This window comes from Brachyhypopomus gauderio, chromosome 15 (assembly GCF_052324685.1).
Source record: "Brachyhypopomus gauderio isolate BG-103 chromosome 15, BGAUD_0.2, whole genome shotgun sequence".
NCBI classification, from domain to species: Eukaryota; Metazoa; Chordata; class Actinopteri; order Gymnotiformes; family Hypopomidae; genus Brachyhypopomus; species Brachyhypopomus gauderio.
Window position 1 is genome coordinate 11863004 of NC_135225.1, and position 24995 is coordinate 11887998.

The 24995-nt window shown below is 47.4% G+C and overlaps 2 protein-coding genes across 13 annotated transcripts in view; one reads left to right on the forward strand and one right to left on the reverse strand.

Annotated features, from left to right (window-relative positions):
* The first annotated feature begins 1583 nt into the window (after positions 1–1583).
* Positions 1584–8840, forward strand: LOC143477099 (uncharacterized). 4 transcript variants are annotated; one of them, XM_076975608.1, is made up of 8 exons: positions 1680–1808; positions 2292–2432; positions 2544–2571; positions 2674–2766; positions 3700–3771; positions 3871–3933; positions 4164–4256; positions 4435–8840. In XM_076975608.1, the coding sequence occupies exons 1-8, from the start codon at positions 1806–1808 to the stop codon at positions 4986–4988; spliced, it is 1047 nt and encodes a 348-aa protein (XP_076831723.1). In that variant the 5' UTR covers positions 1680–1805; the 3' UTR covers positions 4989–8840. The 4 variants fall into 4 exon arrangements, with proteins under 4 accessions (XP_076831721.1, XP_076831722.1, XP_076831724.1 ...); XM_076975606.1 differs by lacking the exon at positions 2544–2571 and having other exon boundaries at positions 1584–1808; XM_076975607.1 differs by lacking the exon at positions 2544–2571 and having other exon boundaries at positions 1584–1808; positions 2292–2417.
* A 3278-nt stretch (positions 8841–12118) lies between these two features.
* Positions 12119–24995, reverse strand: part of usp54a (ubiquitin specific peptidase 54a) — a 47082-nt gene continuing 34205 nt past the window's right edge. For 7 of the 9 annotated variants that reach the window (XM_076975404.1, XM_076975406.1, XM_076975405.1 and 4 more), the window contains exons 11-22: positions 24171–24347; positions 23757–23933; positions 22919–23387; positions 22690–22826; positions 22138–22299; positions 21136–21252; positions 18831–19017; positions 17033–18465; positions 16605–16726; positions 15898–16425; positions 15464–15659; positions 12119–15084 (exon numbers count right to left, since the gene is read on the reverse strand). In XM_076975404.1, the coding sequence (XP_076831519.1) occupies positions 14558–15084; positions 15464–15659; positions 15898–16425; positions 16605–16726; positions 17033–18465; positions 18831–19017; positions 21136–21252; positions 22138–22299; positions 22690–22826; positions 22919–23387; positions 23757–23933; positions 24171–24347 (4232 nt within the window). In that variant the 3' untranslated portion in view covers positions 12119–14557. Of the gene's footprint in view, positions 15085–15463; positions 15660–15897; positions 16426–16604; positions 16727–17032; positions 18466–18830; positions 19018–21135; positions 21253–22137; positions 22300–22689; positions 22827–22918; positions 23388–23756; positions 23934–24170; positions 24348–24995 lie in introns of those variants that run through there. The other 2 variants (XM_076975410.1, XM_076975411.1) reach the window with 2 other exon arrangements.

Below are 24995 nucleotides of genomic sequence, written 5' to 3' on the forward strand. Positions count from 1 at the left end.
GATGTGCACAAGTGACAAGGAGATGTGGAGATTGAATTAACAGTTTTGAGAATTTCAATTCTGATCTCAGAAATGATCCAAATCGACTGAGAAAAACTGTAAAATGAAAAAAATATTTATACAACTACATAAAATCATAAGTTGTGCCAACATTGCCCTGGTCTGTCTTTTGGTTGAATATAAAAACAATTTTATGTATATTTGTAACCCCAAATCTGAGTTTTATCTGGCAGACTTGTTTTGTCCCTTGTCACAAGAATCACTGATTTGTAATTCACTAAAGCTGGAAGTTACTGGAAAATATTGAAAATAGACATTGAAAGTGCTTGAATTTGACCAGGGAAAAGGTGTATGAACCATGTGGGTACAAGCCAGGCTGCATCAGGTTATTGTAGCAGTCTGGCCGATTTGGTGTTTTGGTTTAAAGGGAACCCCGGCTGGTAACACTTGTAAGCCTTAATATGCTGTAATTAATCTAAATTATTAAGACATGTTGTAAAAAAATCACAAAAGCAGCAGATTTATTTACAAATCAACGCTTTTATTCGAAATATTTGACATATGGGCGCAGCCATGTTTTCTGACGCGCAATGCCTGCTGGGTAGATGACGTCAAACGGTTGCGGCGCGCTAAACTTGACTGGACGAACACAGCTACCAAAAGACCCGCGGCTCTGCTCACATCAGTCCCGATGCGTTTGAGTCATTCAGTAGAGCCCGACTGGTGAGAGAGTTGACGGGTGCTGTTGGTTTTAAACGTAGACTAAAACACAATGCAGTGGCCACAGTTTTCCTACACAGAAAGTCCAAAAGCCCCAGAATGTGGAGTGAGAGCCGCACGAAGAAACGTGAACATAAACATGCGCTGGATTCTCTACTGGCGTCCCGGCAACAACGTTTACCGCTAACGTTTAAACCTTTCAAAGTTTAATATAGTTTAATATAATTAGCGGTCATTGATAAATCTGACGATCTGCTAGATACGAATCAGTTACAGATAGTCGAGGAGTCCGTAGGTGTACAGTGTTCTCCATCCAAGACGGATAACGCAACTCGGACATGACGTTTACATCAGATGCAGCGGCCAAAAAGATTAGGGTTAATTAAATGTGAATCACAACATATTAGCCTGTCACTCAGTCTTACTATTGGAATTTAGTCACTACTAGACATGTATAAAAGAAAGCCCTTTGACCTTATATGCGACGTCAATCTTCAATAAGAGCTCGCTATTACACGTTATCAGCATAGAAAAACCGGTAAGACAAAAGTTACGGCCAGTCACTGCAACCATTTGACCTCACTACCTGCTGCGCCCGTCAGCAGTTATAAAAATGGCGACCTACGTGCAGCGGGAATTTACCGAAAATCTAATAAATCTGCTACTTTTTGTGATTTTTACAATGTGTCTTAATAATTTAGAGTAATCACACGATATTAAGGCTTACATATGTTATCACCCGGGGTTCCCTTTAAAAAAATGGAAACTGTGATATCACGAGCAACTTTGGAATGTTTGGTTTAGAATGTTTGGTTGGGAAGGTGGAATGTTTGGATTTCAGTTTTGATGCTGAAAAGCTCAGAACCAGTCATATGAGAATTTGCTCTGTGATTTACAAGCCTTACAAATCTTACAAATACGTTTTGATTTACAATCCCAGATCTTTCTATTTTTTCTGAATCTTTCTATCTTTCTATTCTTTCTACTTTTAATTTTGAGAATGAGTTTTTACCCCCAGAGAACTCACCTGCCAAGGCCTGGAGAAGAACAGCACTACTTCACAGACACACCAGGGTTGACCACTCATGGTGAGAAAAATATATTTTCATATACTGTACAAAATATTATATTTCTAAATAAGACAGTAGATTTAGTTCTTATGAGTATGGATTTCCTTATTCATAATAAAAATTGAATATATGTAGTAGGTTTCTAAGGTTTAGAAAAATAACCTATGTCTATTTATTCTACTAATGACTGTCAAGCTATTTATTTTCGGTGTACAGCACAATATAATTAATGGATCATGGGTTATTTCTTTGACTCAGCACAATTTTCATAAATCCCACAGCCATGGAAAAAGCAAATAAAAATAAACATTTTTAAAAAGAAACAGGTTTCTAGGAAACATGACATCACAAATTCTAGAGCATTCTCCTCACATTCTAATGACATCACTTGGCACCATGGCCCTTCTTATAATCACTTGTTCATTGGGAAACACTTACAAGGCATATGAGCCTCACTGTGCGTTGTGCTGGGTTTTACTTTACCTGCTGTGGGATTTTCAGGTGTGCCCTACAACTCCCAAGGTGGACCGGCACCCTTCCCTCACAGAAGTACGGCGGGACCATCAAATGTCGGCCATATTAACATGCCTGAAGGACCGTCTGTATGGGTCATCCACCAGCCCACAGGTCCACTCCACACTGGTACTGTGTAACACTGAAGATTACATGCGTATTCAACAAACCAAATAACCGTCCATGATAAAGTAAAAAAAAAATAATAATAATAAAACATTTATTACATTTGTTTGTAAGGTCTGGCAGAGGTGCAGAACCATCAGAGGTGCAGACCCATGCATACACATGGCACTGTAGCCCTTCTTATAGACCTGAAGATCTTAACAGTACACACTCATACTTTCCTGGGTTGGTGTTTTGCATTTAGACCCTGACATGGAGAGGCAGAGATACCTTCCTCAACCTCATGTTCAAGGGGAGGTTCTGAGACAGATGCAGCCAGTCTACCTACAGCCTGCAGGTGGGTTCTTCATTGATAACTCTCTTCTTTCATATAAACATTGATAAGATTTTGTTAATTCTGTACAGATGGGCTAGAACTGACTTACATTACTGATATGCTGGAACGATACACACACCTCGGCTCAGTGGAGTCTGACTTATTAACGGACCCTAAATAAGGACTACACATGGTGACGTGGCCTTCGGCCATTATTATTATTTTTAAAAATATTTGTGATTTTTTTCACCGCAATCGAAATTTGTCCTCTACTTCTTACCCATCTGTGCAGTTAGAACACACACACACCCATACACACTAGTGATTACTAGGGGGCTGTGGCACACACATGCCCAGAGTGTTGGGCATCCCTAGCCCGGCACCTGGGGAGCAGTTTGGGTTAGGTGCCTTGCTCAAAGGTACCTCAATCATGGCCTCAGGTCTGGGAATCGAACCCATGACCCTCCGGTCACAAGACCAGTTCCCTAACACCAACCCATGACTGCTCCTACATTACATTGCAGTCAGGAGGAATAAGCTTCCTGAAGTCATGAGATGTGCACAGACTATAGCCACTTTCAGAAACAGAAAACATGTGCTCCCATGCCTTACAGATTAATTCGGCTGTTTTAGCTCTCAGGTGAAGTTTTGCATAGCTATTCTGTAGCTTTGATTTGATGCACTTTATATCTTTTATGTCAAATTTGTTTTTTAAATGTCTACATTTTATTTTTATTTTAATCATATATTTTCCTTGTTTCTAACATTTCGTTATTTAATTTTTGTTCTATTTAAATCAATTGTATTTAACTTGAATTATTTTTGTTAGCTTTTATCTGTAACTTTTGGCAAAAACAATCCTTAGGTGATATGTACTGGGACATAATAAACTTTACAAAACTTGTAACATGTAATAGTAAGTTTGACGCACCTGCCTGATCTTGCCTTGATTAGACCCCAGACTGGCACCTGAAGAAGGACCATCTGTATGGGTCATCCACCCTCCCACAGGTCCACTCCACACTGGTACTGTGTAACACTGAAGATTACATGCGTATTCAACAAACCAAATAACCATCCATGATAAAGTAAAAAACAAAAACATTTATTACATTTGTTTGTAAGGTCTGGCAGAGGTGCAGAACCACCAGCTTCCTGCACATGACCTGACCAGGAAAACATCAGTAGGTAAGAAATGCTTTCAGGTTTTTCACAATCTTTGTAGCTGGGAACATTGTAATCAAAACATTATCATCCAATGGTGTACAATTTAAAAATGGAAAAGAAAATATGACATCACATATTCCTCAACATTGTAATGAATTCACATGGCACTGTAGCCCTTCTTATAGACCTGAAGATCTTAACAGTACACACTCATACTTTCTTTGTGCCCTGGGTTGGTGTTTTGCATTTAGACCCTGACATGGAGAGGCAGACACACCTTCCTCAACCTCATGTTCAAGGGGAGGTTCTGAGACAGATGCAGCCAGTCTACCTACAGCCTGCAGGTGGGTTCTTCATTGATAACTGTCTTCTTTCATATAAACATTGATAAGATATTGTTAATTCTGTACAAATGGGCTAGAACTGACTTACTGAAATTCTCAAAAATCAAAACATTGTCATTCATTGTGTACAGTAATGAAAGCAACCAGTCTGGAATCATGCCATGTGTGTCCATAACAGGTGCAAAACCCTGGCTCTCAGCTCACCCCGTGCCTGTCTTTACTGGGGATGGTGGTTATGTCACCGAGTGTCCTCAGATGCCTGGCAGCCTAGAAGATCCTCATGCAGACCAGGAGCTGTACCTGCAGCAGCTCTACTTGCAGGACCCGTACTTGAAAGAGTACTACAGACTGCAGCTCTACTGGCAGCAGCTCTGCCAGCAGCATCCTCAGTGTCTGCCTCTCTACAGAGACTGGCATGAACACAGCCACACCTCTTACCTGTCCTACATGGAGTCATATCGTGCGGCCTTCCACCAAATCCGCATGGAGAAAGCTGTCAGGCAAAAGAGGACAACTCAACCACCTATGAGGAGGAAGAGAAAGAGGGAGACCTTTCCCAGCAAGAGACCCAGCAAGAGACCTCACGTAAACCTTCTCAGTGAGGAGCGGGACATATTTGATGCCATCATTACAAAGGAAGGAGAAGTGATCTTCTCCGAGCACATCCTAGACCTGCTGGAGGGGATTCCGAACATTCTGGATGTAGCTGCAGAGATGGGCTTCTCTATCTGAGTGTCAGGGCTGGCTCAGATGCGACTCCCCGGACCACCACTAGGAGGAGTCCACAAGCCAGTTCCAAGCGGGGTCTCCGCAATCAGTAGTGCTGCTGATTTGTTTTGTTCTCTATGTCTCACGTCACTCAGCCCTTTTATGTAGTTTGGTTCCCGGTTGTGGTCGTTGGTGTTTTGTCACCAGTTTATCTCATGTTTGTTGTTCTGTCTCCTGCTCGAGTACTTACCTCCTGCGACGCTCCCTGGCCTTTCTTAAGTTTTTCCCCTGCTGTTTCTCTTCCTTTAGTTTAGGAAGGGTTTTTTGTTGTTGTGGCGTTCGCCTGCCAGCCGGATACTTCCCCTGGCGTCTTTAGTTGATTTTCTCTTTAGCGCGTCCACTTAATTTCAGTGCTTACTGTTTCAGTGAGTCACTGCATTATAGAATGAGGATTTTTGCTACAATGTTCATTCATTTTTTAACAACCATCTCTGTTTCCCACAGAAAAGGCTAAGATAGCCTATGTCATGACTCTGCTCTCAGGGAAGGCGTTAAACTGGGCAACGCCAGTATGGGAACAACAATCAGAGACTGTAACTACCTGTGAACAGTTCTCCAAGGCTATGCGAAATGCCTTTTATCACCCCTCATCTGGAGGTGTAGTCGGTGCATGCCTACGGTGTAGTAGGCGAACTGATGGGGGTCCAGGTTGGGAGATAGACAGACTCTGAGGTGTTTAGAGACCAGTCTTTCAAAGCACTTCATGACTACTGGTGTAAGTGCAACAGGCCTGTAGTCATTTATGCTCTCCACCACGGACTTTTTTCGGAACTGGTATGATGATGGAGGACTTGAGGCAAGGTGGAATGTTGGCTTGTGACAGGGACATGTTGAATATGCAGGTGAAAACCCCCGCCAGTTGATCGGCACACGCTTTTAGCACCTTTCCAGGTACGCCGTCGGGGCCAGCCGCCTTCCTGGGATTCACCGCCTTCGGTACTCGTCTCACTTCATGTTCCTGAAGAGTTAACATGCTAGTGCTAATTGAGAGTGGTGAATGTGTAGTTGTTGTCGCTGGTCTGACTGTATTGAAGCAGGCAAAGAAGTGGTTCAGCTCCTCTGTCAGCGAGGAGTCGGTACTAGCGTTGTCCGGTTTCCTGCATCTGTAGTTGGTGATGTGATTTCTGCCCTGCCATATCATTCTATGGTCATTTCCAGCGAAGTGGTCCTCTATCTTCCTTTTGTACACCGTCTTGGCCTCGCTGATACCTCTTCTCAGGTCAGCTCTGGCTGCGCTGTCGCTGTACCGGGCCCCGATCTATAGTAAAACCAAAGAGGAACATGTTAAGCATGTACAAAGGGTTCTCCAGGTCCTCATGGAACATCACCTCTTTGTTAAGCTGGAGAAGTCCCTGTTCCATACCCAAGTAGTACATTTCTTGGGTTTTACTGTGGCTAGGAACACCCTAGCCATGGATCCTGCTAAAGTTAAGGCCGTCACTCAGTGGCCAGTCCTCAAGTCACTCCATCTGATTCAGAGGTTTCTGGGTTTTGCCAACTTCTACCAGCAGTTTATTAAAGGTTACAGTGATGTGGCTGGGCCTCTCATAGCTCTTACTAGGAAGATGCCGGGTCCGTTCAGATGGACTGAGGAGGCTCAATGGACTTTCGATGCCCTCAATGAGCACTTTACTTCTGCCCCAGTGTTATGTTTGCCTGATCCGGATCTCCCCTTTGTTGTTGAGGTTGACGCCTCTGACCAGGGTGTCGGGGCTATTTTGTCCCAACGTTTGGGCACCCCTCCTATGTTACACCCTTGCGCCTATTACTCCCACCTGCTTAACACCTGCTTACACATCATTACAACTATGATGTGGGAGATAGAGCTACTAGCCGTTAAGTTGGCTCTTGAGGAATTGAGGCACTGGTTGGAGGGGGCCAAACACCAGTTCATGGCCTGGACTGACCATAAAAATCTGGCTTACCTCCAACAAGCCAAATGCCTGAACCCTAGGCAGGCTAGATGGTCCATGTTTTTTGGGCGATTTAATTTTATCCTCTCCTATCGCCCTTGGACTAAGAACGCTAAACCAGATACACTCTCCCATCAATTCGCATCATCTCCGGAACAGTCAGGCCCCAGCACCGTCATCCGTGTGGCCAAGATTGCCGCTCCTATCCAGTGGGATGTTGAGGCTGCTGTTAAGCAGTCCCTAGCCATTCCTAGCCTGGGTGGTGAACCTGCAGGGTGATTGTTTGTCCACCCACACCTACGTAAGCGAGTCATGGAATGGGGACATGACTCGCCCTTTGCTGCCCATCCTGGCTCCCGGTACACCCTCGAGCTCCTTCAGAGATGGTTTTGGTGGCCTGGTATGGATCAGGAGGTCAGGGATTTTGTAGGGTCGTGTGTCTTGTGTGCCCATGTGACCCATGCGGACCCATTTGTGTCCGTGGATTTTTTTTTCGTGATAATACTGCCATACTGGTCATGGTGGACCAATGGTGGACTAAGGCCGCCAAATTTGGAGAACCGGTTAGTGCAAAAACTGTACTGTACTGTTGCTGCTGTCGCGCACCACTAACCAAGAGCAATACCTGTGCCGCGAACAGGTATTGCTCAGTGCCGCGCAACAGTTGCCTGGTGGCTCACAGCGTTGTCTCGCGTCAGTTATGGAGCGGTGGCTCGCGAAAGTTCTGTTGGCTTGCGTTCGGTGTCCTCTAAACAAGTGTATTTGCCGCGCATGCGCACCGCACTTTTTATAAACAAAAAATCAGAAAATACTTTTGGTAGTAATTTTCGGCAGATAAAATATGGGAACTACAAATATTCGATCAAACAATTCCGTGGGATATCGTTAGGGTACACGCCTGCACATTATAAATTTCTTGAATGTTAAATGAAAAGACAGCATACGTTAATTCGCTTTAATTGGAAATAATTCTACATTCTGCAAGCCATTTAAAATGTTGCTAGTATACATAAACAGAGATACTGCCATAGTTCCTACAGCCTATTTGGCTATTTTCGGTATGCAATTGTTTGTACTATATATAAGAGAGAGAGACTGAGACAATTGTCCAGTGTTGGATACCACAGTGGTTATTTCACATAACCAAAGAGGAAACAAACTAAACAAAAACAATGTAATTATTTTTCAGTGACAAAATATTGTTAAAAATGAATTAGAATGTTATTTCTCTTATTAAATATAAATAAAAATAGATAATAAATAAATAAATAAATACAGTAAAAAAAAAAAGGTTAAAAAACTTAAATAAGACATTCAAAAGAGATTTTTTAAGAATCACCAGAATTTAGTTTGATGCGGAATACTTACATTTCTAGTCATTATTCAAGTGTATAACCTGATGCAATAAATAACTCAGCCATGTTCCTTGACAACCCTTCATGTTTCATGAGGATGTTGGTCACCTTATGAAAAACAATAATGAAAACTTGATTACATCAAACATAATAGCATCAGAGATGTCAAAACCAAATACAGGAAATAGTTGTGATTAATAAAGGAATTTAATGTTATGTAACTTGGGTTGATTTTTTCTTACTTCAAGCATCACGACATCAAAGACTAAATCCAGTTCCTGAGGGTCATTTCCCATTTTCAAAGCTGCCCTGATCATTTCAGTCAGTTTGATGGCCTAATGGTGCATATACAAGGAATCTTGCAGAGTAATTATTCTGCACATATATTTGTATGTGTGGCACACCAAAGTGGATTAGAGACTAAATGAACTCTCAAAAATGTGGTACTGACCATTGTCGGTGACTACCAGCATCAAATAAAGGTGCAATGTTTCACATGAAATAACATTACCAATTCTGTTTTCCCACATTCATTATTTGGCCATATCTTTGACAAGATGCACATTAAATGTATAGTAGTGCTGTCAATTCCAGGTGCCGCGATTAAAAGTCCTCACCAGGATTTTGCTCAAGCTTGCTAGATTTTCTAATTAGCAATCCAGGTAAAATTAGTAGAATCAACACAATCCAGGAAGCCTGAGCAAAATCCTGGTGAGGACTTTTAATCGCGGCACCTGGAATTGACAGCACTAATGTGTAGACATGCATGCATGTTTTGTATGCAGAACCTAATGTTAGGATTGAAAGCACATACAACAACAATTTAACAAAACAAGTTTTTGGCCAGTTTTAACATGGTCCTTATGTCAGATATACCTTAGTATAGTCGTAGTATAAAATACTACCCAAATACTGATTACTTACCCAAAGAATAAAATGGTTCCCACTTTCAGGTGTTTTGCCACCAACAATCCTGGGTGTAGCACTCGTTATATGTAGATCAACAGCCACAATAGTAATACTATAAAGGATGAGTCAACCAATGAACTTGGACTGTCCAAACACACTCTCTAGGCTCGGAAAGGAGGGCTGGGACAGAAAAATTGCAACAGACCAAGTTGTGCAGGGACAGAGGTACAGTTGTGTATTTATTGACAAAAGGAAAAGAATGGATCCCTTTAGGACTGACGTGTGTGGATGATTAGGAAAGGAAAAAAAATAAAAGAAATATAAAACAAAATGATGACTCGGCTTGAATATGTATACAATGAATACAGTATATCATGAGTATATCAATTCAACATGAAACTGTTGAGCATCGATAAAACAATTACTATTATCATACATGAACAAACAGCTCTCACTGAAAATGCCGACTAGAAATAATTTTCCGGTATCGATTTGGCACCCCCTCTAGTGCAGCGCCCCTATGCGTCGCATACGCTGCATAACCTAGTGTCTAACTACAGCACGCAAACACAGAGGTCTAACCACAGCAATAAGGATACAGGAAACCGATCGGAAAAACACAAATACATACTGGTAGAGTTGGTGGACACAACGTCAAACCTAACAAGGAGAAGTCCTTGTTATTCAGAATATTCAGGAGACGCCCTCTGGTGGTCAGTGGGACTACTGCTGGGGGCCGGTGTGACATCTCGACAGTATCAGTATAAAACTATTCTCCAGTAGTAATTTAGCTTTTTGTTGGTAACGTGCGTTACACAACTGAAATCATTGAAAATCAATGAACATTATAAATAATACATATTTTGCTCATATCTTCTATCATGTTTATTGTATAAAACATTCAGGATTTAAGACTACTGAGACTTAACCCCTTTGTACAGACCCCTCGTCACTTCTACCGATCGTATGGGTTAGTTAGTTTTTTATGACTGCTAACATGCTTTCCCAATACTTGAGATACATTTTCAAAACTCTAAACACAGCAACACATTTACCTCATACAAATAGCCAAATAGTTAATATCCTGTTCAAAAGTGGATTTTCTTAACTAAATACCAACTCTGCATTTCACAATGCAAACAGTTTTCTCTTTATACAACTTTGCAAACCTGGTTCAGTATCCAGTCATTCTTTCAAACACTAACACAGATGCTCTATTCAAGAGGGACATAAGGTCAATCACTGCACAACCACTGTCAAAAAACACAATCAGTTGATGCCATTACAGAAACAGTATTACATGTAATATTTTCTGATTATTTCTTTCAAATGTGTGCAATTTTGGCAACATGCTGTCAATGAGTGATATTTACTGTAACGTACTGTATGGAATGTAGATTAGACAAAAAGGTATCTGTAACAGTTTTGCAGTAAAGGTTATGCAGTAAAGCATACTTTATTGTATTAGGAACATTACTGTAAATTGTAGCCTAATCCAAAAAAGAATTACCGTAATTGTAAACATAATTAGCCATGGTCCCATAAGTGCAAAAATACACATATACAAAAAAGCCACACAAGGGGGAAAACATGTGTGCATTCCTTTCCTCTTTCCAATGAGATTAGGCCTTTGTTCAACATCACTTGCATTGATTGCCTTTGTAATGTGGCAGGGCTTTTATAAGGAGAGGAAAAGTGGACTCTACAGAGGTGTTGACATTCAACACATGGTTTACCACTGACATTGGCCAAAGCCATGAAATCTCTACAGTCACTGACCTCGCAGCCTATTACCTGTGATGTGGTGGATTTACAAATGTGTATTGGCACTCTTTGGCCTCGTATGTTTTAGCAGTAACCTACTGGCCTCTCTCTACATCAACACAAAAGATAGGCTCCGGGTTTACAGCATGGTGCTGATGTTCATGCCTTCTCATATTTACATTACTAGCAAAGGCACTTTCACAGTACTGGCACTTGAAGGTTTTTGGAGTAGAGACTTTGGAAATTGGAGAACTCTTGATGTGCTTACCACCAGCCTTTTGGAGCTTCATAAACATTTTAGGGTAAATGTCCTTGTAAAGGATTAGCTCCTCCAGTCTGTTTAGGATGTCTGACTGAGAACCCTCTGATGACACCCCCAGTTCTGCACAAACTGCAACTAGTTCAGTTTTTTTGTGGCAAAAAAAAAAACCCCAAAAATTAATAAAATGGCATATTGTCTACATTGCCAGAATTGCTAGATGTCTGACCTTTTTTGAGTCACTGAAGCGGAACCCATGCTTACGTTGCTTAAGTGTGCAAACATTCTGTAAAACAATGATGCCCCCTATTCTGTTCATAATGAATTACCATTGAGATTAAGATAACCAAATATTACATGCAGCCAGTCGTCCAACAACACAGCCGAGTTTCATTTCACATTAAAAATCAAATTGGTTTTCTCTACACTTCAGCTGGAACATTTCAATTTAAAATACTGTGTCTTGGCTACTAGTGGAGGTTTGAAATACACAATGTGTTTAATTACACAGACGGCTCAAATCATTCAGCAACACGGAAATAGAAAACGATCATCGTTGAAACACCTCAGTCGACTGGACGCCTCCGAGACGTGAATTTGAAGCCGGGTCAGCGTGCCTTTAGACTGGGCACCGTTCCCAGAACAGCTTTAGAGGGGAGGTTCTCCTGCCCCATGTGTCACTGTGGTGCAAGGCAGCAGCTGTGAGCCCGACAGCGGACCGACCTTAGAAAGGCCGAGCGGTGTGCTCGGTACAACAGCAGGAGGCAGCACGGTTTTGACAAGCATTAGTCACTGCGCCTTCTCTAGGGTGTGGGAACACTCAACGCTGACGGGCAGAAAAACAGAAGGCAAATAAAAAGGAATAAAAAATATATCACTAACACACACTTTTCGGTTTCGCTCCTGACTAGAGCATATCACTTCAGCTTTATTGGAAAAATACAAGTTAAATTTTCTACCACAGCATTTACAAACAAGGTTCAAAGTATTCTCTTCCATGTTCAAGCCTGAAGACTAAATGTATGTACAGATATCCATATTTACATTGTTCACTTTTTTTGCCACGTCTGTTTCATTTTTGGAGAAAAAACAAAACAAAGTGAGAAAGAAGGTAGACACACATCTGAGGTCAGCTAACCACAACAGTGGGGACAGTGAGGCTGAGCATCCAGACCCGCACCCAGCACGGATACTCCGCTCTCGGGGCTCGTGGGCCTTTCATACGGCAAAGCTCCGCCCCCTTCAGACTAAACGCGCTCCATAGCAACAATCTAAAAAAAAAAACACTCTAAAAAAATAGCATCAATAACACATATAATATACATTATAAAATATAATAACAAAAACAAGACACAGTTACTTAACTTTAATGCTCATGTTAATCATAATGCCTTTAAAGCATTACTTTAAATCTGGAGACGTATCTTTTCCATGTAAATGTGAAGGACCAGAAATGCTGATATTAAGGCATGACACCCAAACGCCTCAGCCGACCTTGTCACTCTGTGTCTTCCAGGATTTCTCCTCCCGCCTTTTTTAAAGATTTAGTCTAAAGAGTAACATTTCACTTTTATACTTGTTATAAGGTACACTGTGTAAAGCAAAGCTCTCTATGAACTAAATATGGATAAGAAGGTCTTTGTGCCACCATTAGACAAAGCGTCGCTCTTACCAGGACAGTTTTCCAAGAGTCTCTGTTCTCATCTCCTAAAGAATGAGAATCAGCCAACCAAGTCCTTCAGTTCTGCATCATTATGCAACTATCATTTTAAAGTTCAATACTTAATGAAAACTGAAAATCCTGATACTATAATTAGGGTCAGTATAGCACAGAAAATGTCCTGTATCAATTCTAAGGCTTTATATTTAAGATACAGATCTAGAGATTATTCATACATACAAAACATTAAATTATGGGAGGCATTACAACAGAGGCACATTTCTAATGTAACACTAAACCAGTTCTTTCCAACTTAAAACTAAATCACAAAGCTAAGAAAGGTTAACAAACTGCACCAGCTCATAAGAACGCGTGTTTTGTGACATTGCATATACATTACGTAGCTATTGTTACAGAGCTGACAGCGAAGGTTGTCAGACTGTGTTTGAATACAAGCATCACGGCAAGATATTTTATTGCCATAATTTGGAGCTGCTAACCAAGTCAACTCCAGTTTCTCGGTTACACTGTTTTCTGGTTACAGCAGGAAAATAATGACTGAGTTTGGCATGATAACATGTTAAGATGTGCACTAATACCAAATACAGAAATGTTTAACTGGAACAATCCATATGCATAAATGTATGAAAGCAAATATTTACTAAGGTGACATGTAAAGAGAAGACACACACGTGATCCTTAAACAACTTCCAGCTAAGAACACGTTGGCCTTTCTGACACTGTAAAAATGCAAAAAGCTGAAGCGCATGTGTGTGTAGAGCTGTAACACTCAACATTTTGTGAAATGTTGAAAAAAAAAAAGTTTATCGTGACTTTTCCAGACCAACCTTTGAGATGACCTTTATTCCCACCCCAAATACACGAAAGACTTTTACACTGAAAGAGTTGATTAAAGTATTTTGAAGTTGCCTTTTTTTGGCCGGTTGTGAAATTCATCATGAAATTGGTACAGAACGCAAGTGCCACCCCAACCACAGTTGACAGTGAAGGAATTTTCCAGCTCTAGGATAACTATGGTGATCTCACTTCTGATCACAGTGCAACATTCGACCCTGCTAAAGCTAATAAAGAACTACTGTCTCGCTTTTCTAAATGTCTGATTCATGTTTTAACATTCTGCTCATCATTAAGCAGGATAACATTCATTCATCTGCATTACAGGAGGAATATCGACTGTACAATACAGGCCTATGAGTCAGTAATCGAAAAATAGTTCTTCTTTCTTAATCTTGTTCACGTGTGCTTTTTGTTCTGCTAAAAAAAAACGCAGAGGAATGTCCTCTTCCCCTAGTTCAAACTAGCTTTGTTACTAAGCACTAAGTACCAATCACACATTGGCAAGCCACTCCAGGAATGGGTTAAGTTCTATCCCTTGTGATGAGTCAATAAGGTCACAACAAAGAATGCTCTAAACAGCTCAAAATCCTCATCTATCAGCCATCTTGGCACACATACAGTGTAGACGTGAAGCCCAAGAGCTCCCCATAGTGGCTACTCTTCATCAGGCAACAGGTCAGGCTGCAGAGATGACAGTTAGATGAGGTTAAGGGAGGCTGATGTAAATCCCCACTTCAAAAAGCTCCTTTCTCCCTCAGGCGGCTGTAGCAGTGTGCAAGAGATGCAGAGGGGCAGCGTGGGGCAGCGTGGGGCACCTAGCTGCTCGCTCTGCTGCGGTTTGCGTAGGCGGTGCAGGCGTGGCAGCAGCCGTGGGCAGGCTCGGCCGGGCTCTGCTGGCAGATGGGGCAGAGAGGTGGCGGAGGGCCCCGGAGGGCTCTGGCGCGGGGCTCGGGTCCGGGGAACGGCCGAGCGTCCGCGGGGCCGGCCCTGTGGTCTGCCGTCCGCCAGTCGCCCTCTGGTGGGATGTCCAGGCGCAGGGGCCGAGCGGGACGCGGGGCGTGGAGCTGGGCCACAGGAGGGGGGAGCGTGGAGCGCAGATGCTGCCGGTGTGGGGGCTCCAGGGTTCTGCTGCCCATGGCCGAGCGGCGGGGAGGAGCGGGGTGGCTCCAGAGATCGGGTACGGCGGTGGTTCCTGCTCTGGCATGGGGCAAGGCGGGGTCGGAGGGGGCGGGCCATCGTGGAGCCCGTGGCAGCGTGCCGTAGCTCAGTGCAGCACTGTGGTAGTTCTGGCGGGACGACGCTTCACCACGGTCAAGTCCAACCAGAAACTCCTGGGACTCTCCTGCAGAAGGCACAAGCTGTCACTTTCACATCAAGCGCATGTGTTTCATCATAAGCAGTTAGACGCAGCTTGAATCTTTGCAAACTAAAACACTGAAAATTGGCAGAAATCATGGGGTTATTCTTTACAGTAGTCTATCCAACCCTGCTTCTTATGATCATCTGACCCTGCAAAACCAAACTTCAACATAAATCTAACATGCACTAAGACCCTGAGTGCAAGACGGTATATCTCCACTAGAAGGGCAGCATTTGAAACATCAGACACATCTGTGAGCTGTAATGGAAATGAAAGGGTTTTGATTATGATGGACATTAACAGTGATCGCAGCCGACAGCTTCCTCCGCCTGGTCCCCATGAGGCTGTGGTGGGCTTTTACCTGGGTGTCCACGGGAGGGCTCCAGCGTGCTGGGCCACAGGGCCGGCTGGGGAGGAGCCGGCTGGCCGGGGCGCAGGCGCTGGTGCTCGGGTTCGTGGCTCTGGGTGGGAGGAGTGTGTGGGAAAGTCGGGGTGTGTGTGGAAGTGCTGAGGTGGTTCGCGTCTGCGTGTGACACCCTCCACGGGCCAGCGTGGTCCTTTAGAACGGACACACGTTTGAGAATGGTGCAGATGAGAGACAGGATTAGCAGCAGTAATTGTGGAGATTATAAATGGAACAATGAACAGGACACGTTATGAAGACACAGGATGCAGGTGATGCTACAACAGAGTCACGTGGGAGGCAGAGACTCAAAGGCAGTGTGTAGATAAGACACAGCTGAGTGAGTGCTACTGCATGTTTTGGGTGAATAGCAGTGTTTGCATTGAACTCACTGTGCTGTGGGAGAAGGCGACGGCCTGGGCCTGACCCCTGGTGATGCGGCCACCGAGACTGCGGGAGGAGGCGGTGGTGTCTGCCTCTTGCCCAATCACATGCCTATTAAGACTGTGAGAGGAGGGGGTGGTCTCTGCCTCTCGCCCAATCACACGCCTACTCAGACTGTGAGAGGAGGGGGTGGTGTCTGCTCGCCCCTCAATCGGGCTCCCACTGAGACCGCGAGAGGAGGCAGAAGTGTTGGGCCCCCAGTCATGACCACCAATGTTGCGCCCACTGTAACTGTGGGAGGAGGGAAAGGTTTGGACCCGCCCCCCGATGACACTCCCACTGAGACTGTTGAAGGACGGGGCGGAGTCTGCCTGCCCCCCAATCGGGCTCCCACTGAGACCAAGGGAGGAGGCAGAGGTGTTGACCCGCCCCCCAATCACGTTCCCACTGAGACTCCGGGCGATTCTACGCATGTTCTCGGCACTGTACTGCTCATCTTCACCCAATGGCTTCGCACACACTGCAGGAGAGACAGGCTGAAGGACACACACACACACACACACACACACACACACACTTACTATACTTAATATTTCATACTCTAATTAGCTTTAATGAGTATTATCACTTATTTCAATACCAATTATTCTCAAGCATGTAGTCCAAGCGCACAGATACACACACACACACACACACACACACTCTCAGCACTCACTCTGTGTGCGGTGGTGCTGGTGTAAGCAGATGTGCTGTATGCTCTCCTCTCCAGCTCGGCAGTGGGGGTCTTGGAGCGGCCGAGGGGGTTCGGGGGTCGTGAGGGCAGCTTGCGTAGAGAGCCTGCAGAGACAGAGGTCACATCAGATGCTTCCCACGTGTCTGGGATCACAACCTAAACCTCTCGGGATGATGACTTTACTATATATAGTATGCAATATTAACGAGGGCTGTGCTTAGGAATCAAAGTTGGACAAACGGCTGTGTCATCAGATCATTTCGTTCACAGCATGGACACGACCTGTCAGATACATTCTCATTTTTCAGCTATATAGTTCAGTAGGTCATCAGAGCTCCTCCTCCATCACCCCACTGACTGGAAGAGAAATGAAGTACCATGCAAGTTCTTTTCTTTAAATAAGCGAATACCTTGTCTCCCAGTAGGGTGTGGACTGGGTGCACAGGGGCCCCGGGGCATGCTGGGAGCCTTCAGGCTGGCCCTGTACAGCGAATCAAGGTCGGACAGCTCCTGGCAAGGTGAGTCGCAGCGTGACCGCAAAGCACTCTGGGAGATGTAGTGTCTGTTGAGGTTTTCAGCCCAACGCTCCACGGGCATGGGCGGCTGGTGTTGCGGCGTGGACGAAGGGGAGCAGGGCGAGGTGCAGGGGTTCGCCGGGCGGTCGGGCGCCGGGTCCTTGGTGGCCGCGCTGATGTGGGGGTTGTCCGGACCCCTGCTGAGCATTCGGAGCGGAGTTGGGTGGGTGTGGAGCACGGAGCCCTGCCCCCTCTCCTCCAGGCCGTGGGGTTCGGGAAGAGAGGCGGACGAGGTGGAGGAGTGTGGATGAGTGTGAGGCGTGCAGGGGCCCTGGCTGTCCCAGGGTGTGTTGGGACTGGGGTTAGCTCCGGCTCCAGGCTGGGGGCCCGGGCAGGGAGTGCTTTCACGGCTTGCCGGTGCTGTGTGGCCGTTGACGGTGAGTGCGGATTTGGAAACGCTGCCCATGCCACGCTTGAAGGAGCCCGTTCCGCCGCGGGGCTCCCACAAGCCCGAGCGCAGCTCGTCGGGCTGTCCGTCATCAGCGGCCATGGGGCGCTTGTAGCTGTCGCTGCAGCTACCTTGCGGGGCAGGACCTGAGAGTGTGGGAGGGGTAACAGGAGCCGTGAGTGTGGGAGAGGGGGCAGAACCCTTGAGTATGGGAACGGGGGCAGAACCCCTGAGTGTGGGGGAGGGGGCAGAACCTCTAAGTGTGGGAGAGGGGGCAGAACCCCAGAGTGTGGGGGAGGGGGCAGAACCCCTGAGTGTGGGGGAGGGGGCAGAACCCTTGAGTATGGGGGAGGGGACAGAACCCCTGAGTGTGGGAGAGGGGGCAGAACCCTTGAGTGTGGGAGAGGGGGCAGAACCCCTGAGTGTGGGGGAGGGGGCAGAACCCCTGAGTGTGGGGGAGGGGGCAGAACCCCAGAGTGTGGGGGAGGGGGCAGAACCCCTGAGTGTGGGGGAGGGGGCAGAACCCCTGAGTGTGGGAGAGGGGGCAGAACCCCTGAGTGTGGGTGACGGGGCAGAACCTGTGAGGGTGGGAGAAACAAGATCTGCAACATCCAAGTAGTGGATGGGCACTGGGGTGGTGGGGGGATGGGTGGACCAGGTGGGGGCAGGGCGGGGCGTGGGGGAACAGGTGAGCTCTGTGGGAGTGGGGAGGTGGGCAGGTGCGGCCAGCCAGGCACTGGGGGAGGGAGGAGCAGCAGCGTCATGGGTGTTGGTGGAGGCGGAACAAGTGTGGGATGAGGGTGGACCTAAGGAAGCTTCAGGAAGCGCTTCCACAAATCCCTCTGCACTGCCTGTCAGAAGTATTTGGATAGGCTGTTCACTGTGGGGGGGGGGAGAAAAGAAAGAAAATGAAAGTGAGTCTGTGGGTAAAACGCTAACACTTACTTCCAGAAGTTTAGAAGTGAGTGTGGCCAAGTATGCAGGTGAGTGTCTATCCACACACAGGTGATGTGATGTTTTACACTCTGCATCCAACACATTCACCAGGTCAAACCAACCTGAGAAACACACAACGCCCTTGGCATGCTTTCAGCCTGAGGTTACTCATCTATCATCTGAGCATGACCTTTCTGACCTGACAGATACGTGTGTAGGGGCCCAGTCAGCCTCCCTCAGGAGGGCGTCCACACACACACACACACACACACACACACACACACACACCCCAGAACCAGCAGCAGGTACCTGGTGGGCAGCTCTCTCTCCGGTCCTTCCTCCCCCCCCTCCTCCTCCTCCTCTTGCTGTGGCTGTCTCTGCTGCATGTGCTGCTGTAGGCTCCGTGCTCGCCTCATGCACTTCTGCAGCGGACCGTGTGAGGCCAGCCGGCCCCGCCCAGCACCACCGCACTCATGCACGGCCTGCCGCAGTTTGGCTTCCGTGGCAAATAAAGCCCCACGGAAACCAGATAAGCGACACACAACAACAACAAAACAAACAAACAAACAAAAAGGAAATAAATTGATGTGGGGGAAAAAAAATGCAGTCATGGCATTCATGCAAACACATATGCTGAGAACCAAAATGTGACACTGGGTTGGATAGTGGAAGAGGTAGGGGAACACAGACGTCTGGGAACACAGACACACGCAGGGCAGACTGAGAGAAGAGGAACAGAAGTCTGATGGTAACATTGCACCAAATAAAACAGTAACTGTGTCAGGACAAAACATAAATTATAATGAGAGTCAAGTTCATCAAATAAATAAATAAATAAAAATAAAGTGTCAGTTATTGAGCAATGGAATCAAAATAAAATGAACAGTTTGGCAATAAAGTTAAATAAATAGATATGTAGAATCTAAAAGTCTAAAATAGGTTTCAGGATGGGTCTCGCTCCTGTGTAATTCCACAGACAGGAGAGGACTATTCTAGGCTTAGGTGACCTGAAAAATCTAATCTGTGATACCTATGAGTACACCAAGGATCCTGATAAAGGGGGGAGGAGTAGGAGGAGGAGGAAGGGTGACATCAGGACTAGCAGAAAACACGACAGAGAATGCAGAAACCAGCCATGTGTGTGTTCAAGCATTTTGGGGTGTCCATCACACTTGAGGAGAGAATACCTGCATGCAGCAGTCAAACACAGACACATGGACCAGAGAAAAAACACAGCAGTGCCCCCCCCCCCACCCCCCAACCCAGTCCCACTTCCCCTCCCCTCCCCCCCTCCCCCTTCTCCTCCCCCACTCCCCCTCCGCTCCTCCTCCCCTCGCCCCTCCCCCTCCTCCTCCCCCACTCCCCCTCCGCTCCCCTCCCCCACTTCCCCTCCCCTCCTCCTCCCCCTCCTCCTCCCCCACTCCCCCTCCGCTCCTCCTCCCCTCGCCCCTCCCCCTCCTCCTCCCCCACTCCCCCTCCGCTCCTCCTCCCCTCGCCCCTCCCCCTCCTCCTCCCCCACTCCCCCTCCGCTCCCCTCCCCCACTTCCCCTCCCCTCCTCCTCCCCTCCTCCTCCCCCACTCCCCTCCCCCACTACATGTCAGAGGCACCAAAAGTGACTTGCTGACATTTACAGACCGATGCAGGCTCAAGCAATCCAATTAGGCATACGAAGATGTTGCCATAGCACCAAGCCCCACCCCCCGGTCCCTAGTTAATCATTCCTTTGGTAAACAGCCCACAGAGAGACGGACGGGGCATTTCTGTCTGACCATGACTGGACACACCCCTGCCAGCACTCCCACCCCAGAGACCGTAAGAGCTGTGCAGAGCCCTGGATTAGTCTCTGGTGGACTATTGGGCTGCTTACACATGTGTGTGTACAACAGCACCCACTGCAGTTAAGTGTGGGTAGTGCAAGCAAGAGGACGCAAACGCCATCATAATAACATGCACCGATTTTTAAAGACATGACAGGCTTCCAAAATTATTCTTGTCCGTGACCGTACTTTCTGACAGAAAGGTCACAATGGAAACTTTAAACATTAAAGAACAGTGGAGCTGAAGAACACACCTTTGGCAACCTGTCAGAGGGCAGCTCCCCTCTAGTAAGTGACAAAAGCTTAATGAAGAAAAGGATCATTTTTAGCTGCCCTGGTCAAGTTCACCCTGCCCACTCATGTCTAGCAGCAGTTCTAGGGCATTTCAGCATTTGTGATGTCGTGGAATAATTTTTTTTTTGGCAGACAAATTCTTTGTCTGCAAGCAAACCATGAAAGTGTAGCACCTAAGGTCAGGCTTCCTCAGCTGTGGATACCTGACTGTAATCCACATGGGAACACTGTTGCCCAGGGGACTAAATCAGACTAGTCACCTTAAAGAAACCCTGGATATGATGACCACGCATCTCCCTAGTCCAGTCACACACAGACATAGGCCATGCCAAGGGTTTAGAGACACAGTTCACCCAGATCCCAACAGTCTCCCTCTCAAACACACAGACACAGACACAGACACACACACACACACACACACACGTGGTGGAGATGACCGAGGTAGTGTCGATGACAGGGATGGCAGCAGTCGAGGACGGACGTAGAGCTTGTTACTACTTACACACGGCTTCGTTCACCACAGAGAGGGCCGCAGCAACTTCGCCCGCCTGCTCCAGCCTCAGAGACTGATCTAAGAGCACCTCCGCCTCCAGCACACACCGCTCAAAGTCCCCCTTCCCTGCAGACACACACACAGCAAAGCGCTGCAAGGCAAGCCAGCCTGGAAACCCACACCTGCACCCCAAGCACAGGCAGCCATAGGTCAACGCACACGTCCACAAACGCAACGCACCAAACACGGAGTGCAGTCTTAAGACACACGTCCCAGCAGAGTGAGACAAGTCCCAGCAGAGTGAGACACAGCCTCACCCTGCCAGGAGAGGCAGTAACACCTGTCAACAGCCTTTACTCAAGACAAAGGTAGGCATGGCCATGGTTATTACAAAGAAATGTAAAAATAGTATTAGCTTTTTAAGCCAAAGCACTGTTATTTGAATTAATAGCCAGGAACAATAGCACATTAACTGCCATTAACTGAAGCCTGTTTTCTAAAGCAGGTGTAACTTTTGGTTATAAAGAAAACTATAGGCATTAATGTCTGAAGCCATAGTGTAGTGCAGACCATGCTTTATAAGCATGAGAGGGCGTGCAGGATTGATGTCTGGTTGCAGGCCAACAAATTCCCTGTTAATGTCACAGTTCACTGCTCATAGGCACAAATTCTACACGCTGACAGCTCTCCTATCATACCGTATACATCCAGTTAGCAGAAACAGATCAAATCTGCAGACTTGCAGATTGATAATCATTTTGCAGTTCCGTCCGACACCTCAGTCACATGGACCTGTTTGTCTCAAGAACGTGGCTTTGGTTAGAAGTGGTAAAAACTGCAAAGGGTCCCCCACCGCTCCTGCGTGACCCCCCCCCCCCCCCCCCCCCCCCCCCCGTCCTCCAAAGCACGCAGCCCCTAGAAGTGGCCCAGATCAGCGGCCTTGAGAGCATGCAGGCTGCCCACGAGGATCCCCTCCCCTGGGCAGTGTACTGCAGCCCGGCAGGCTCTCACCTTGGTTCTGCAGCTCGTCCAGGTCCATGAACTTGCTGGGTCTGGGGTTGAAGCCCATGGCCTCCTCCCTCTCCTTCTCCTTCCTCCTCTGCAGCTCCTGTTCACGGGCTCTACGGGTCACCTCCTCCTGCAGCTCGTCCAGCTCACTCCGGCCTTCTCCCACTTCATGTGTGTACCACACACACACACACACACCCAGACACACACGCACATATGTAAAGAAATAAAGACGAGTAAATATACTGTACAACAGAACCTGGCAGAAGAACAAACAAGTATGATCCTTGTGTTATTAAACTGTGGTCATAAGACATAAATGTAAATACACTTCTCTCTCATACACACACACACACACACAGTGCATGCTGCACTTACAGACTATTTGCACTTACAGACTATTATGTACATACACTGCGAGAGCATAATGGGCTCATGACTCACTTGTTTTATCTCATGACTCATGAACACTTTTGTAAATGGAAGGGATCAGGTACAACACACACACACACACACACACACATCGTTCACCGCGAGCACACGCTGCATACACACCTAAGTTCACGTGGCTGCTCCCTGGGAGCGAGGTCCTGACGTCCTGCAGGAGGGCACTGCTGCTCTTGGACTTGTGCACGCTCTTCCACGCGGGACTGCCCGTGGACGGGGGCTTCGCAGGGGCCGCGTCACTCGCCCTGATCCGAGAAGGGCGAGAAGGGCGATGAGGGCAATAAGGGCCTCGTGAGCAGGGCACGCGTGGGGCAGCAGTCGGGTCGTGTGTGTGTACCTGTGCGGCCCGTTAGCGGCGCTCTCGCCCAGGGTCAGGTCCAGGCTCACGGGGCTGCTGCTGTTCCTCTCGCTGCTCTCGTAGCCGCTCTCCATCCTCTGGATGAGCCGGGGGTGGTGTGGCTCCGCCCCCCTGACTGGGGGGCCCCGCGGCGGGAACCTGGGCGTGGCCGTCTCTCCCGGCGGGACGTCCAGCGGGCTGTAGCCCGCCTGCCTGCGCCGCTCCCGGCTGAAGATGCTGTCGATGTTGAGCGCCTCGCGCCGCGGCCGCCACGCCGGCCGGCCTCGGCCCTCGGCCTCCCCGTCGTGACGCCCGGACCCGCCGTCGGAGGGCGCCACCGAGCCGGACGAGGAGGACGAGGCCGAGTGGGGCCGGCTGAGGATCATGCTGCTCATGGTGTGTTTGAAGTCGCGCAGGCGGCTGGGCTTGGGGCCGGTGCGCGGCGCCTGCTGCTCCTTCAGGGTTTCCCCTGTTCACACACAAACGGGGGAGGGGACAGGCACACACAGATCATGAGACAACAAGGCGGCAGGTTGGAGTTTAGAGTCGTCTCGTGTGTGTTAAGAGTCAGTTTTCTGCATTTTCTCCACAGTTCCTCTCGCCGTACTAATACCGCAGCGTGAGCATCTATGAGGGACATCAGGGCATTTCACCTGAAGGCTTAGTGTCTACAGGTTTTATGGTCAAGCCTGCAGATGTTATTCGGACCCCTTCTTAAGGTGTGGTTACAAGTGAAAGGGGCGGAGCTCTGCGGGGGCGGAGCTGAGCGGAAGAGGCCGGCTGCAGGCGTCGGCCAGCTGGGCCGAGCGTGAGCCCTGTGTGCTGGGTGGTTGTGTACCCTCGCTGTGGTATCCTGCGGAAGACACCTCGTCAGGCTTCGAGCCTCGACTCCTGTCCTCGAAGCGCCGGGGACGACTGGTGCTCCTCTTCCTGTCGAGGACGCCGCTCTTCCTGTCCGCCAGGCTGCCTTTCCGCAGGGTGTGTCGCTGCGCCAACTCGCTGTCCGTCAAAGGGCCTGAGAGAGGGAATGGCGGGGGCCAGGCGGTCACATAGGTCCCTCAAACTCTCCCCCACATACACAAAGACTCGAGCAGCATGGGGATGTCCAAAAATGCCTCACGATAAGACTGACCAAACATCTACGCTTTTGGAAAGAAGCATGCAAACAGACGCCCCTCCCCCACCCATCAGCCCCTCCCCTGCCCCTCCCCCACCCCCCCTGGTGCGTCTGCCTGTCTCGACCTGGCCGTACCTGTGGTGTCGAGGCTGCTGTGGGAAGCACACGCGTCGGCGTTGCAGACGATGGTTCCCTGAGAGTCGGAGGAAATGTGCGATGTGGTGGACTCGTGGTGCGTGTGCGAGGGCTTGTAGCTGTAGCTGTCCGTGGACGAGTCCGTCCGCGTGTCGCTCGAGATGGAGGGTTCGCGTCCTGGCCAAACACAAACCAAACTTAGAGGAGGCAAACAAAAAACAAAAGACAACAAACCAAACCAAAAAAATAATCCAACACAAAAACGGGCAGAAGAGAAGACAGCAACAACCAGAGAAATTTTAAGCAGTTTACGACACACAAGAGCAACCCATGGACCTAGAAAAAATGCCTGCCAAAGAAGCAATTCAGAGCAATCAAGTTTGTAGTACATATAGCTATTTTAAAGAAGCAACAAAAAACTACCAGGATCCTGCCGCGTTGCAGCTGTCCACGTTTGTTCAGCATCAGCTCAACTTTCAGATCAAAATTTGATACTAATTACTGAAACATTAATCACATTTCACATTTACCGTATTTTCTGGACTATAGAGTCTGGTTAACGACGGACCGGAGTTACGACCGACTTTTAAAAATTTTGCCCATCTCAGCAACGCGATCGCTCTTTCTCACGCTGTATGCACGCACAAGAACATTGGTAGTTTATTCTATACTGTATTTACGATCAAAGCGTATCTAAATCTAGGGTCACGCTTAACGACGAAAACTGTGTTATGACGGACTTTTCAGTCTCTAACCCCACCGTTAAGCGGGGACTCACTGTACATTTAACTGAACTGATCAGTTTCTGAACAGTTTTTGCCTGTA

Excerpts from the sequence above, each read along its gene's own strand:
- LOC143477099 (XM_076975606.1), top strand. The coding sequence starts at position 1,721 with ATGAGTTTTTACCCCCAGAGAACTCACCTGCCAAGGCCTGGAGAAGAA. Across the intron at positions 2,433-2,673 it reads CACAGGTCCACTCCACACTG|ACCCTGACATGGAGAGGCAG; the intron begins GTACTGTGTAAC and ends TTTTGCATTTAG. Across the intron at positions 3,772-3,870 it reads CACAGGTCCACTCCACACTG|GTCTGGCAGAGGTGCAGAAC; the intron begins GTACTGTGTAAC and ends TTTGTTTGTAAG.